General features: G+C 45.9%; 1 protein-coding gene across 8 annotated transcripts in view; it reads right to left on the bottom strand.

The window, feature by feature from the left end:
* Nucleotides 1–14,504, bottom strand: part of IKBKG (inhibitor of nuclear factor kappa B kinase regulatory subunit gamma) — an 83,943-nt gene that overhangs the window by 44,319 nt on the left and 25,120 nt on the right. For 6 of the 8 annotated variants that reach the window (XM_033920226.1, XM_033920235.1, XM_033920216.1 and 3 more), the window contains 5 exons: nucleotides 6,522–6,590; nucleotides 6,039–6,152; nucleotides 4,250–4,444; nucleotides 3,122–3,183; nucleotides 2,402–2,464 (listed from right to left, as the gene is read on the bottom strand). In XM_033920226.1, coding sequence (XP_033776117.1) covers nucleotides 2,402–2,464; nucleotides 3,122–3,183; nucleotides 4,250–4,444; nucleotides 6,039–6,152; nucleotides 6,522–6,590 — 503 coding nt within the window. The remainder of the gene's footprint in view (nucleotides 1–2,401; nucleotides 2,465–3,121; nucleotides 3,184–4,249; nucleotides 4,445–6,038; nucleotides 6,153–6,521; nucleotides 6,591–14,504) is intronic. The other 2 variants (XM_033920265.1, XM_033920274.1) reach the window with 2 other exon arrangements.

Below are 14,504 nucleotides of genomic sequence, written 5' to 3'. Positions count from 1 at the left end.
TGATAGTGTCCGAAGATCTAAAGGCGAAAAAACAGTGTGACAAGGCAGTGGCTGCTGCCAGAAGGATGCTGGGCTGTATATAGAGAGGCGTAGCCAGTAGAAGGAAGAAGGTATTGATGCCCCTGTACAGGTCATTGGTAAGGCCCCACTTGGAGTGTTGTGTTCAGTTTTGGAGACTGTATCTGGCGAAGGACGTAAGAAGATTTGAAGCGGTCCAGAGGAGGGCAACGAAAATGATAGGAGGCTTGCACCAGAAGACGTATGAGGAGAGACTGGAAGCCCTGAATATGTATACCCTAGAGGAAAGGAGAGACAGGGGAGATATGATTCAGACGTTCAAATACTTGAAGGGTATTAACGTAGAACATAATCTTTTCCAAAGAAAGGAAAATGGTAAAACCAGAGGACATAATTTGAGGTTGAGGGGTGGTAGATTCAAAGGCAATGTTAGGAAATTCTACTTTACGGAGAGGGTGGTGGATGCCTGGAATGAGCTCCCGAGAGAGGTGGTGGAGAGTAAAACTGTGACTGAGTTCAAAGAAGCATGAGATGAACACAGAGGATCTAGAATCAGAAAATAATATTAAAAATTGAACTAAGGCCAGTACTGGGCAGACTTGCACGGTCTGTGTCTGTATATGGCCATTTGGTGGAGGATGGGCTGGGGAGGGCTTCAATGGCTGGGAGGGTGTAGATGGGCTGGAGTAGGTTTTAATGGAGATTTCGGTAGTAGGAACCCAAGTACAGTACCGGGTAGAGCTTTGGATTCTTGCCCAGAAATAGCTAAGAAGAAAAAATTTAAAAATTAAATTGAATCAGGTTGGGCAGACTGGATGGACCATTCGGGTCTTTATCTGCCGTCATCTACTATGTTACTAAAACAACCAATTTCAAGATGAGATCCTTAAGAGTAGCCTTCTTGAAAGACTCAAATGGCTCATACTGTAAGGATTCAAGGACTAGATTTAGATTCCACTCTGGACAAATGGTTCATATGTCAAGGATTAAGCCCGTTGACTCTTCTGAGGACTCCTTTGAGGAACTATATCAGGGTGCACAAGTAAGGAATAGTTTTCCAAACGGCCACAAAATGGGCCTTCAATATATCAAGAGCCAACCCCCTAAGGCCGTCCTGAAAAACATCTAAGCTATGAGCAATAAAGGAGCTGAAAGGATAAAGAGCTCTCTGAACACCAAACCTCAAAAACTCTGCAAATTCTAGTATCTGTTACCAAATTCTAGCATCTGTTATCTGTTATTTGTTTACAGCAAGATGGTAATGACTTTCCCCTTACGTCTTAGTCTTTCAAGAATGATGCTGTAAGACCAAAGGGGGATGGATCGTTGATGAGGATGAGCCCCTTGGATATTCCTTTGTATTAGGAAAGAAGAGGCACCTGATCCATTTGGAGTCACACCAGGTCTGATTATCACCATTTTCTGGACCAATCCCGAGCTACTAGGACCACCAGGTCCAGATGAGAGGCAATCTTCTGAAGAAGTCAGCCCAACACTAGCCATGGAGGAAAACAAGTAAAGCAAAGCCATGTTGCCATTGCTGATCTAGAATATGCAGACCCTTGGTCCTTCATTCTTTGCAGCAACTGAAAAACTGAGATACTTTGGTATTCTCTTTCTGTAGGCTAAAGGTTGAAAGGGTCAGAAGACCTCAGAATGATACGAGATTGAATATCACCCTGGGACCCTTCCATTGTTGTGGATCTAGAGGGTGTGTTGATAAAATGTGCCTGAAAATTCAAAGCTGCAGCAATGTGAACAGTGCCTGAAAACAAGCCTGTTGAAGGCAAAATGACAACTGATCACTAATCACAAGCTGATTATAGTATTTGCATTCTCAGTCCTTCAGAGCCTATACACAGTGTCTGACATTGGTATAGCTTTCATCTTCATCATTATTTATTAAGTGTTATAGAACAGTGTTTCGCAACTGAGTACTCCCTTGCCAGTCAGGTTTTTAGGATATCCACAATGAATACGCATAACTTGATTTGCATACACTGCCTCCATTATATGAAAATTTCTTTCTTGCATATTCATTGTGGATATCCTAAAAACCTGACTGACAATGGGATACTCCAGGACAGAGTGGAGAAAAACTGTTATTCAAGACAAGTATAAAAATGCAATATTGGTACTTAGTGATTTTCTTCAATCGCTTATTTTTTTTCTACTGGTTTTCTAGTACTGGAATATAAAAGAGATATGTCAACACTTCTATGAGGTGTGAAGACTGCTTCCAAAGTACTCTACCAACTAGATCTCCAGCCACAAAAGTAGTATCTCAGTGGCCTGCAATGTATTACCTAAAGATTAGGAATGCTGACAGCCCAGGCAGGAACCTGAAGTAGATACAAAGCATTGGAAATCAGTGAAAATATACCTGTCCTCTGACTCCTTCAACTTCTTATTCAGTTCTCTCTCCTCCGTGTCCACTTTCCTAGAGCTGGAATGAAAAGAAGATGATCTGCTAGTGAGGGGAATATTTTCTGTAATGTCTGTAATATTTTCCATATGAAATTTCCACTGGTCCTTTGACTTAACAGGAAGGTTTTTCCTTGGTGTAACATTCCTTCAGGTTCCCATCTGATGAGAGAGAGAGAGGGGAAGTAGAGTCTTAAATCTGCCTAAGGATACCTGGAGGATTGTTTTTTTTACCATTTAAGATGCAGACTCCCCCCACACACATACATCGCAGCTGGCATATTGCAAAATCACTGCCAATAAATCGAAAATGGAACATTTACAAACTTTTTCAGCACTGGTTTTGCATTTTCCCCATTGTCTGTTTTGCATCCAGTTTCCCTCTTGACCTGTTTTGTAAGGCATACATTTTACTTTCCTGAACTGGTGGTTCAGTTTCAGCAAAGGAATCACCAACTATAAGGGAAAAAGGGCAGAACAAGTGAAACACTGCAAGAAAAGAACCTCTAGGAATATGCTTTGAGTCGTGTGGAGCTTTGATGACCAGCAATGCCTTAACCTGGGAAATGTAGGACAGTTTTTGGATAAGTCTCTTTTTAAAACCAAACAGCTGTATAATAACAGAGCAGTTAAATAAGGGAGTTCTGAATCTGTACTGATAGTGTAGAGCACATCTCACCTGTCTCCTGCTCCTTGTAAAGCTTCCTTCTCCAACAGCCTCTCCACTGGAGCCCCATTTTCCTATCAAGCACACAAAGCAAGGAGCTGTCATTTCCCAGAAACTGAGTTTCAAGCCTGGTTCCTACATACTAGAAAAGTGATCAAATTATTTAAGAATAACCAATTATAAGAACATAGAAACATAGAAATAGACGGCAGATAAGGGCCACGGCCCATCTAGTCTGCCCACCCCAATGACCTTCCCCTACCTTTCTCTGTGAATAGATCCCACGTATCTATCCCATTTGGCCTTAAAATCAGGCACGCTGCTGGCCTCAATAACCTGAAGTGGAAGACTATTCCAGCGATCAACCACCTTTTCAGTGAAAAAGAATTTCCTGGTGTCCCCGTGCAGTTTTCCACCCCTGATTTTCCACGGATGCCCCCTTGTTGCCGCGGGATCCTTGAAAAAGAAGATATCTTCTTCCACCTCGATGCGGCCCGTGAGATACTTGAACGTCTCGATCATGTCACCCCCTCTCTCTGCGTTCCTCGAGTGAGTATAGCTGCAACTTATCCAGCCGTTCCTCGTACGGGAGATCCTTGAGTCCCGAGACCATCCGGGTGGCCATTAGATTTTACAGCCTGGAGGTTTGTGCCACTATTACCCATTATTCTGTATAGTATGAATGAACTTGGAAACTTTCCATGTACTGATACAGATTAGCAAAGTAGGTAATGCTATAGTGTCCAGCACCCCGTGCAGTTTCACACTAGAAATGGCATGCTTATGTCCTAATGAATGGAACTGTGCCCTGCCAGTTCCACAGCAGAACTGAATGATGTAATCTGATGTGATTTCTCTTCCAAGTCCCTTGCATCACACAGTTGTTCTTGGAAGGAGAAATCAATCAATTCCATGGCTGTTTGTGACCTTGTAATCCTCAAAACATAGACCTTCAAAAAGCCTTTGGGAATACAATCCTTTCCCTTCTACTTGATGTCTCAGCAAAGGTAACAAATATTAGCCATGAAAACAGCACCTAAAAAATGAACTAGCAAAATCCAGCAAAAAAGTGAAAAACCAACTTCTCTTAAATACTGAAATTTCCTCTCAGTTTTGTATCACAGCTGCTTGGCACATTACCTGGCAGTTTTGCTGGTGCTCCTCAATTTGCACAGCAGAGGCCACCCTAGCCTGTAGTTCCTGGTTTAGAGTCAACAGATCCTGTTTTTCTTGAAGGAGCTTTTCATTGCTTTCTCTGAATTTCTTCAAATCTTCCTCTAGCTGTTCTTTCCGTTCCTTTAGCAGTTGCAAGAATTCAGTCCCTGCTTCAGAAGTCTGCAACAAGAGAATAAAAACGGCTCAATTGAGTTGGGGGGGAGGTTTAAACCTTACCTGCAAGAGCCACTCCTTTCCATCCCTTACTTACTCTCTTCCTGGATTTAACTGGCAGCTAGAGAGCAAAACCAAAGTGGAATTGTCCAATCAGAATGGTGCACAAACAAAGTGTCTTTCAACTCATCTGATAGATCCAAATGCCTTTATTCATCCAAAGTTGTGCAAATTCATACATTGAGTCACTGTATGAATTTGCACAACTTTGGATGAATAAAGGCATTTGGATCTATCAGATGAGTTGAAAGACACTTTGTTTGTGCACCATTCTGATTGGACAATTCCACTTTGGTTTTGCTCTTTTGAGTTTTGTGATTTTATTTCCCCTGTTCTTTTATGCCTTTTTAACTGGCAGCTAAACATTTCTAAAGTCCCCATGCAGCCTACGCATGGTTCAAAATCAAGCAGGCAAGACTGATGCTATGCTACAGATCTGCATTCTTGCCCATCCCCTACAAAGTTCAGAATCACAGAAACCACTACATCCACAGCACATATGCAACATAAAATAAATTCACTTCTACAGTATTCCACTAAAAATAGCTCAGACCTTGGGCTGATCTCCTCTCCACTAGATGGATTCAGATCAAAATTCATGCAGAGATCTCCTTTCTGTATAAATGGTTCATTTGCTTTGTCAGCTAGGTAGAGGGAGAATATATCTGTAGACTGATTTATAACAAAACAAAAGCTAGCAAGCCAGTAGTTGAAGCGACAGTAGCAGAGCTGCTTTTTCTCTCTCCAGTGAATCTCGCAATCAGTGGAGGCCTAACATTGGAAATAATGGAGGCTACAGTAGAGCTACCACAACACTGGTAGGCCTCTACCCCGAGAAGAAAACAAGGGCTGCAGTGGGAAAAGATGGTCACATCTGCGTTTGGCTTCTACACTAGAAGCAGTAGCATTGACGCAAAAGAGAGAGCATCACTACAGCAGCAAACTGCCCCCTAGACTTAGCAGAGCAAAGGCAATCTTGGAAATGCTAGCACAGTAGTACAAAGTCAGCACTCAAAAAAGAAAAAAAAAATTGTTGGCTCGCCACAGTAGTGACAGGTCTCCATGGGTCTGGGCCATTCATAGAAACACGTTAGTAAGCTGACTTAGAACATTGGATTCATTCTTCTAGTCTCATCTGCAATGAAATATATTGTACATCTCAAGCCCACTACTGAGAGAGGATAAGAGTGGAGGACTTATACTCTTTCCACAATCCTCTGACTCCTCTGACAACAATCCTGTACCACTCTCAATAGCACATTATACTGAAGAATGTATCAAGAAATGTACATCTAAATAGAAACATTATTTCTTCACAAGACTGTTCCTAAGTTTCCATCACATCAGACCCTCGCTTCTTCCAGACTAAGTACTGGTAATTATACCTTATATGTCACATGTCTTACACTTCTGAAAGAGCTAGAAACGGTTGCTTTTCACTTTACTGAAAACATCCTGCTGAACAAAAAGACCATTCCAAGGCTAGAAAAGCACAGAATCACCTTCAGCAGTGGGACACAACTATTGCTTTCACTCTCACCTTTACCTTCGGTGCTGTGGAATCCAAGCTTGCCACCTGCAGCTTCATGGTCTCAAACATGCTCTGAGTAATTGTGTTATAGGAAGAGAGTGAGCTCCCAGGGCTGGAGTTATCCTGCACACAGGTACAATCAATCAGTAAGCATTATAACTATAAGATAGGTCTCTTCTCCATGCAGCCACAAGCTGAAAGAGTCCAATAAGCACAGCAAGATCTTAAAAAACTAAGTCAGCTCCTTAGTGATTTATAGCCTTAAGATTAGTAAGTGGAAACACCAAGCAAATAAAGAGCTAGACATGGAGTGATCACATGAAGTCCCCATATATGCAAGCTGGAAACACACACAGAATAGCACACTAAAACCTTGGGAGTATTTTGATTTCTGTGACACTGAACACTGGCACAAGATCAAGGGAGAACATTAATATACATTCTACAGACTACTACCTTGGGGCCCAAAAGTTCTGAAATTAAACATCTTACCACAATGACATCAGCCACGCCTTTGGTTTCAGATTCAGCTTCGCCTACCTCACCTTTTATAGCAGCCACCTGGAAGTAGAGGAGAAGCCTGCAAATTTAAAAATACATGTACAGCAAACAATGATGACATAAAAGACAGCAGGCAAACATTCTCATACATGGGTGGCGACATCCAAGGAGCCTGGTATGAACAGTGCCAAACATGTTCCGGCACTTTAAGCTTTGCGAAGCTTCAAGCCTGCCCACAATGCGCATGCGCAAGTACCTTCCGGCCCAGAAGTCAGCTCGTGGTTCCTCAGTTCCGTAAGCAAGCTAAGAAGCCAACCAGAGGAGGTGGGAGGGATGTGAGAATATCTGCTTGCTGTCCCCGGATAACACCTGTTATGATAAGCAATTGCTTTATCCTAGGATAAGCAGGCAGCTTATTCTCAAATGTAGGATTCCCTAGCTTACTGAAATGGGATGGAGGGAGAGTTGGCTATTAAGATGAAAATAAATTAACACTGCTTGGCCGAAACAACCATCTTGTCTGGAATAGGATTCCAGACAGTAGTGAGATGTAAATTGAAGACCAAGTAGCTAACTTGTAAATATCATCAATGGGAGTGGAACGTAAGAAAGCTACTGACGCTGCCATAGCTTGGACTTTGTGTGCTGTAATATGGCCTTGGAGCTATAGCCCAGCCTGAGCATAGCAAAAGGAGATGCAGGCCACCAACCATGAGGAAATAATTTGTTTGGTTAAAGGCAGGCCCAATCTGTTAGGGTCAAAGCAGACAAACAGTTGAGATGAAGACCTGTGTGGCATAGTTCTTTGAATGTAGTAAGCCAACATGTGAAGAGCAGTTTCTCCAGGATGAAAATGAGGCTTTGGGAAGAATACTGGAAGCACAATGGATTGATTCAGGTGGAATTCCGTGACTACTTTGGGAAGAAATTTCGGATAAGTTCTGAGAACCACTTTGTCATGATGAAACACTGTAAAAGGTGGGTCACAAACCAATGCTTGAAGTTCACTCACTCGATGAGCAGAAGTGATAAAGATTAAGAAGAACATAAGCAGTGCCTCTGCTGGGTCAGACCAGAGGTCCATCATGTCTAGCAGTCCAAGTGAGAAACTTAAGATGAATAGATGCCAGTGGTTCAAATGATAGCTTCATTAGTCTGGCTAGAACTACATTAAGATCCCAAACAACTGGAGGGGGCTTAATGTAAGTTCAGAGTTGAAAAGACCTTTCATAAACAGGGATACAAGCAGATGAGTAGCCAGAGGTTTATTGTTGAAAGAAGCATGGAAAGCCTTAATAGCACTGAGGATCATGGTGGCTGACTCTTGCTTGAGATTGACTAAAGTCTCCAGAATGAGAGGGATTGGTGGAAACGCATAGAAAACTTTTTCATCCAAATCAGAAGAAAAGCATCTGCTTCAAGATGATGAAATGAATATTGTCTGGAGCAGAAGCAAGATCTATCCGATTCCACCAAAGAGAGAAGATATGGTGCAAGACTGTGGAGTTGAGAGACCACTCAAGGTCGGTGAAATCTGCTGAGCTTGTCGACAAGGGCATTCTGCTTGCCTTGCACATATATGGCTTTGAAAAATATGTTGCGAGGAATTGCCCAATTCCAAATGTGCTCAGCTTCCTGATATAGAGGAAGAGAGCCCGTGCCTCCCTGCTTATTTAGTACATCGTTACTTGATGTACTAAATTTGAACGAGGAGGACTTGGTTGGAAAGATGATCTTGAAATGTTTTTAGAGCAAGGATGTCCAACCTTTTGGCTTCCCTGGGCTGCATTGGCCGAAAAAAATGTTTCTGGGGCCGCACAAACGCTGCAGCAAGACAGAGGAGGGAGCTGGCAAGACGGTAAAGCACAGTTACTTACCGTAACAGGTGTTATCCAGGGACAGCAGGCAGATATTCTTAACGTATGGGTGACGTCATCGACGGAGCCCCGGTACGGACACTTTTAACTAGAAAGTTCTAGTTGGCCGCACCGCGCATGCGCGGGTGCCTTCCCGCTCAACGGAGAGCGTGGTCCCCAGTTAAGATAAGCCAGCTAAGAAGCCAACCCGGGGAGGTGGGTGGGACGTAAGAATATCTGCCTGCTGTCCCTGGATAACACCTGTTACGGTAAGTAACTGTGCTTTATCCCAGGACAAGCAGGCAGCATATTCTTAACGTATGGGTGACCTCCAAGCTAACAGAGGGGGAGGAGGGATGGTTGGCCATAAGGAAAATAAATTTTGTAACACAGATTGGCCGAAGTGCCCATCCCGTCTGGAGAAGGCATCCAGACAGTAGTGAGTAGTGAATGTGTGAACTGAGGACCAAGTGGCAGCTTTGCAGAGCTCCTCGATGGGCGTGGAGCAGAGGAAAGCCACAGAAGCAGCCATAGCTCTGACCCTGTGGGCCGTGACAGCACCTTCCAGTGCAGGCAGCAAGCCAGTTGGAAAGCGTTCGTTTAGAGACAAGACGACCTAAACGGTTAGGGTCGAAGGACAGAAAGAGCTGAGGTGACGTGCGGTGAGCTCTGGTACGGTCAAGGTAGTATGCCAGGGCACGCTTACAGTCCAGCGTGTGCAACGCCTGTTCCCCAGGATGAGAGTGGGGTTTAGAGAAAAAGACAGGCAATACAATGGACTGGTTGAGGTGGAAGTCCGAGACCACCTTGGGAAGAAATTTAGGATGGGTACGCAGAACCACCTTGTCATGGTGAAAATCCGTGAAAGGTGGGTCAGCAACCAGTGCATGCAGCTCACTAACCCTCCTGGCAGAGGTGGTGGCAATGAGGAAACGCACCTTCCATGTCAGAAATTTGAGTGAAGTTGTGGCAAGAGGCTCAAATGGAGGTTTCATGAGGGCTGAGAGAACCACATTCAGGTCCCAGACGACTGGAGGAGGCTTCAGCGGTGGTTTGACATTGAAGAGGCCTCTCATGAACCGGGAAACCAGGGGATGAGCCGTGAGAGGTTTTCCGAGGACAGGCTCATGAAACGCAGTGATGGCACTGAGGTGGACTCTGATTGAGGTAGACTTGAGGCCAGTGTCGGAGAGAGAAAGCAAATAGTCCAGTACAGTTTCCACCGCCAATGAGGTGGGATCGTGATGATGAAGTAGACACCAAGAGGAGAACCGGGTCCACTTCTGATGGTAACATTGGAGGGTGGCCGGTTTCCTGGAGGCATCCAAAATACGACGGACAGGCTGAGACAGATTCTCTGGAGAGGTCAGCCTGAGAGAAACCAAGCTGTCAGGTGGAGCGAGGACAGATTGGGATGTAGTAGAGACTGATGCTGCTGTGTAAGTAGAGTAGGAAATACAGGAAGAGGAATGGGCTCCCTGGAGCTGAGCTGGAGCAGGAGGGAGAACCAGTGTTGGCGAGGCCACCGAGGAGCGTTGAGAATCATGGTGGCTCTGTCCCTGCGGAGTTTGGATAATGTCCGCAACATCAGAGGTAGTGGAGGAAAGGCATAGAGGAACCGATCCGTCCAGTCGAGCAGGAATGCATCCGGGGCCAGACGGTGAGGAGAGAAGAGTCTGGAACAGAACTGGGGCAGCTGATGGTTGTGAGGAGCTGCAAAGAGGTCCACCTGCGGAGTGCCCCAGCGCGCAAAGATGGAGCGGAGCGTGGGGGATCCAGAGTCCACTCGTGAGGTTGAAGGATGCGGCTGAGATTGTCGGCCAGGGAGTTCTGTTCGCCCTGGATATAGACAGCCTTGAGGAAGAGACTGCGGGCCGTGGCCCAGGTCCAGATGCGGATGGCCTCCTGACAGAGGAGGGGAGATCCAGTGCCGCCTTGCTTGTTTATGTAGTACATGGCGACCTGGTTGTCTGTGCACAGGAGAAGGACCTGAGGGTAGAGAAGGTGCTGGAAGGCTTTGAGAGCATAGAACATGGCTCTGAGTTCCAGGAAATTGATGTGATGTTGACGCTCCTGAGGGGTCCAGAGTCCCTGGGTGCGAAGATCTCCTAGGTGAGCTCCCCACGCATAAGGGGTTATGATCATGGAGTGAAGGGGCAGATGAAAGAGTAGACCCCTGGAAAGATTGGAGGAGTTCAACCACCAGTGAAGAGATTGCTGAAGAGACGATGTCACAGAGATGGGATGAGAAAGAGGATCCGTGGTCTGTGACCATTGGTTGGCCAGCGTCCATTGAGGTGTCCTGAGGTGGAGTCGCGCCAGGGGAAGCACATGGACCGTCGAGGCCATGTGGCCCAGGAGGACCATCATTTGCCGAGCTGGAATGGAGCGATGAAGGAGCACCTGGTGGCAGAGGTGGAGCAGGGTCCATTGGCGGTCTGAGGGGAGAAACATCCTCATCAGAGTGGTGTCGAGGACGGCTCCAATAAACTGAAGTCGCTGTGTGGGAAGCAGATGCGACTTGGGGTAGTTGATCTCGAACCCCAGAAGGTGGAGGAAGGAGATGGTGTGCTGAGTGGCTTGTAGCACAAGAGGAGACGTAGGTGCTTTCACTAACCAATCGTCCAAGTAGGGGAACACCTGAAGGTCGTGAGACCTGAGGAAGGCCGCCACCACAATAAGGCATTTGGTGAACACTCTGGGTGATGAGGCGAGGCCAAAGGGTAGCACTTTGTACTGATAGTGATGGTGCTGTATCTGAAACCGTAGATAGCGACGTGAAGTCGGATGGATTGGGATGTGATTGTAGGCCTCCTTGAGGTCTAGGGAGCATAGCCAGTCGTGGTGAGAGAGAAGAGGGTAAAGCGTGGCCAGGGAGAGCATTCTGAACTTCTCTTTGACCAGACACTTGTTGAGGTCCCTGAGATCGAGGATGGGACAAAGATCTCCTGTTTTTTTGGGAACCAGGAAGTAGCGGGAGTAGAATCCCTGACCCCTTTGGTCCGGAGGTACCTCTTCGATGGCATTGAGGAGAAGGAGGGATTGGACCTCCCCCAGGAGGAGGGGGGTTTGGGAGGAGTGAGAAGCAGACTCTACGGGAGGATGGTCTGGTGGAAGAGTCTGGAAGTTGAGAGAGTAGCCGTGGCGAATGATGTTGAGGACCCATTGGTCTGATGTGATGACCTCCCAACGACTGAGGAAGAGTTGAAGGCGTCCTCCGATCGGCTGAGGAAGAGGCGATGAAGGTGGGAGACTGGCTATGCTCTGGAGAAAGGAGTCAAAAGGGTTGAGACGGTTTTGAGGAAGGAAGAGGCTTGGCAGGTTGAGTCTGTGGGCGAGCCTGAGGCTGATGCTGGTGTCGAGGACGGCGAGACTGTTGTGGAGGCGGGTTGAGAGATCTGGCCGAGAACCTGCGTTGGTAAGAAGACTGTTGCCTGTAGGGGCGAGCAGGTGGAGTCTTCTTTTTAGGTTTGATCAGAGTGTCCCACCTGGTCTCGTGTGCTGAGAGCTTCTGGGTGGTCGAGTCCAGGGATTCTCCGAAGAGTTCATCACCCAGACAAGGTGCGTTAGCCAGGCGGTCCTGGTGGTTAATGTCTAGGTCAGAGACTCTCAGCCATGCCAAACGGCGCATAGCCACCGCCATGGCAGATGCGCGGGAGGTCAGCTCAAACGAGTCGTAGATGGAGCGAACCATGAATTTCCTGAATTGTAGGAGGCTGGAAATTTGTTGCTGGAAGAGAGGAACCTTACGTTCAGGAAGATACTTCTGTAAGGAGGAGAGCTGTTGCACCAGATGCTTCATATAGAAGGAGAAGTGGAAGGTGTAGTTGTTGGCTCTATTGGCTAGCATGGCATTTTGGAAAAGGCGCTTACCAAATTTATCCATAGTTTTTCCCTCTCTGCCAGGAGGGGTGGAGGCATAGACACTGGAACCCTGAGATTTTTTCAAGGTGGACTCCACCAGGAGAGATTCGTGGGGCAATTGAGGTTTGTCAAACCCTGGGATTGGAATAACCCGGTACAAGCTATCCAATTTGCGAGGGGCCCCGGGAACAGTGAGGGGAGTCTCCCAGTTTTTATAGAAAGTTTCCCGTAAGATGTCATGGACGGGCAACTTTAGAAATTCCTTGGGAGGTTGCTCAAAGTCTAGGGCATCGAGGAAAGCCTGAGACTTTTTAGAGTCGGACTCTAAGGGGATGGAAAGAGCTGCTGCCATCTCCCTAAGGAATTTAGAAAAAGAGGATTGTTCTGGTTTTGAGGCGGTATCAGTTATGGAGGGTTCTTCATCAGTTGACGAAGCGTCCTCTTCGGTACCGTGCGGGGAGTCTTCCCACAAGTCTAGGTCTCTAACGTCAGGGTGTGCACGTTTGGACATCGGTGTGGAAGGCTCGGCATGGTGGGTCTTTGAGAGAGATTTGCCTGAGCGCACCGAGGCAGTACCGGGAGAGGAAGACCGATGTCGTTCCTGGGACCGGGAAGGGTTGGCAGCAGTACGGGTATGCACTGTAGGTGTTTCAGCCAAGAGCACCGGCATGGAGGTATTAATCGGTACCGAGGGGGTCGACACCGATGGTACGGTGCGAGGCTCGGACCGGTCCCGTACCGGAAGGTGCGATGCCAGCAACGCCGGCAACAGTTGTTGGAGTTGTTGCTGGAGCTGCTCCTGTAACTGGTTTTGGAGTATGGCCGTGATGCGGTCATCCAGAGGGGGCACCGGTACCGCTTTTTTCTTCTTTGGTACCATAGGTGCCGCTCTACGCTCCGGGGATGAGGAGGCCGATGATGAGGCACTCACCGATATCGGAGCGGAGCGTTTGCAGGGTCGGTGCGGTGCCGGGAGGGCCGGTGTCGCAACCGTGGCAGGAGGGCGCTCAAGGGAAGTGGAAGGCTTCTTAGCCGGCTTACCTGGGCCCAACGACCCCGAAGAAGGGTCTGGTGGTGTCGACGTCATGGGTGCCGATTTTTGTGGTGCCGTCGACGTCGCAGCAGGTTCCATGGCAGATCCGGTACCGAATAAAAGATTTTGCTGGATCTGCCTGTTTTTTAATGTGCGCTTTTTAAGTGTAGGACACTTTCTAGGACACCAAGCCGCAAAATGGTATAAGAAAATAAACGAATTTTTAAACAAAAAAAAGAGATCAGGACTTAGGGATATTTGGAGTATTGAGATAGGACAGATAATTTTTCCATCTCAATGGCAAAAATTTTGGTCCTGGAGAATACATACTACAAGATCAGCATCTATGAGTCAAACATGGTTGTTTTTATTACATAGAGTTTTATGGACCCCTACGAGATTACAAAAATTAGATAGTAATAGATCTAATAGATGCTGGCATTGTAGGATAGAAGTGGGGACATTGGACCATTTACTATTCTTTTGTCCCTGCATTAATTCCTTTTGGAAATTAATTTGGCCCCAAATTAATAATTTATTAGAAAATCATGTTGGACTATCATATGATACAATATTATTTGGAACAGCAATGAGAACACAAAGTCCGATTTCAGCTAATAATAATAAACTTTTATTAATTTTAACAGGGGTTGCCATACAGCAAATTACTCAGAACTGGAAGGATTACACTAAATTGAATTACACTTTTTGGTGGAATTCAATTTGTCATATATATAAAATGGAAAAAGTATTGGCATTACAACAAGGTTATATTAAAAAATTTAATAAAATATGGGGACCATTGACAAATTATTCTACTGATCAGATATAATAACACATGTATAGAACATATAGAAGGGGTAGGGAGGGAAAACTATTGTAATATTAATTTGATATAAAATTCTGATAAAGGGTTTATTTAATTCACTTTGTAAGAACATTTAATAATAATTTCAAGTGTTTTTTCATAATTGAATGTATTACATGTATTTCACTTGATGTAAGAATTTAAAAAAAGAATAAAAAATATTTATTATAAAAAAAAAAGTGTAGCACAGCGGGTGCAAGTGTCAGCCCGATGATCTGGACCCAGGCACTGCAGGCACCAATTGTGCAGGTCGGTGAGAGAGATCGGGCGTGCACACCGCTGGCACTTCTTAAAGCCCGGTTGAGGGGGCATGAAGGGAAACACGGCCTCCGCAAAATCGAATCCGGAGGCCT

The sequence above is a fragment of the Geotrypetes seraphini genome, chromosome 1 (assembly GCF_902459505.1).
Source record: "Geotrypetes seraphini chromosome 1, aGeoSer1.1, whole genome shotgun sequence".
Lineage (NCBI taxonomy): Eukaryota > Metazoa > Chordata > Amphibia > Gymnophiona > Dermophiidae > Geotrypetes > Geotrypetes seraphini.
Note: the sequence above shows the minus strand (reverse complement) of the source record. Positions and strands in the feature narration are given on the sequence as shown.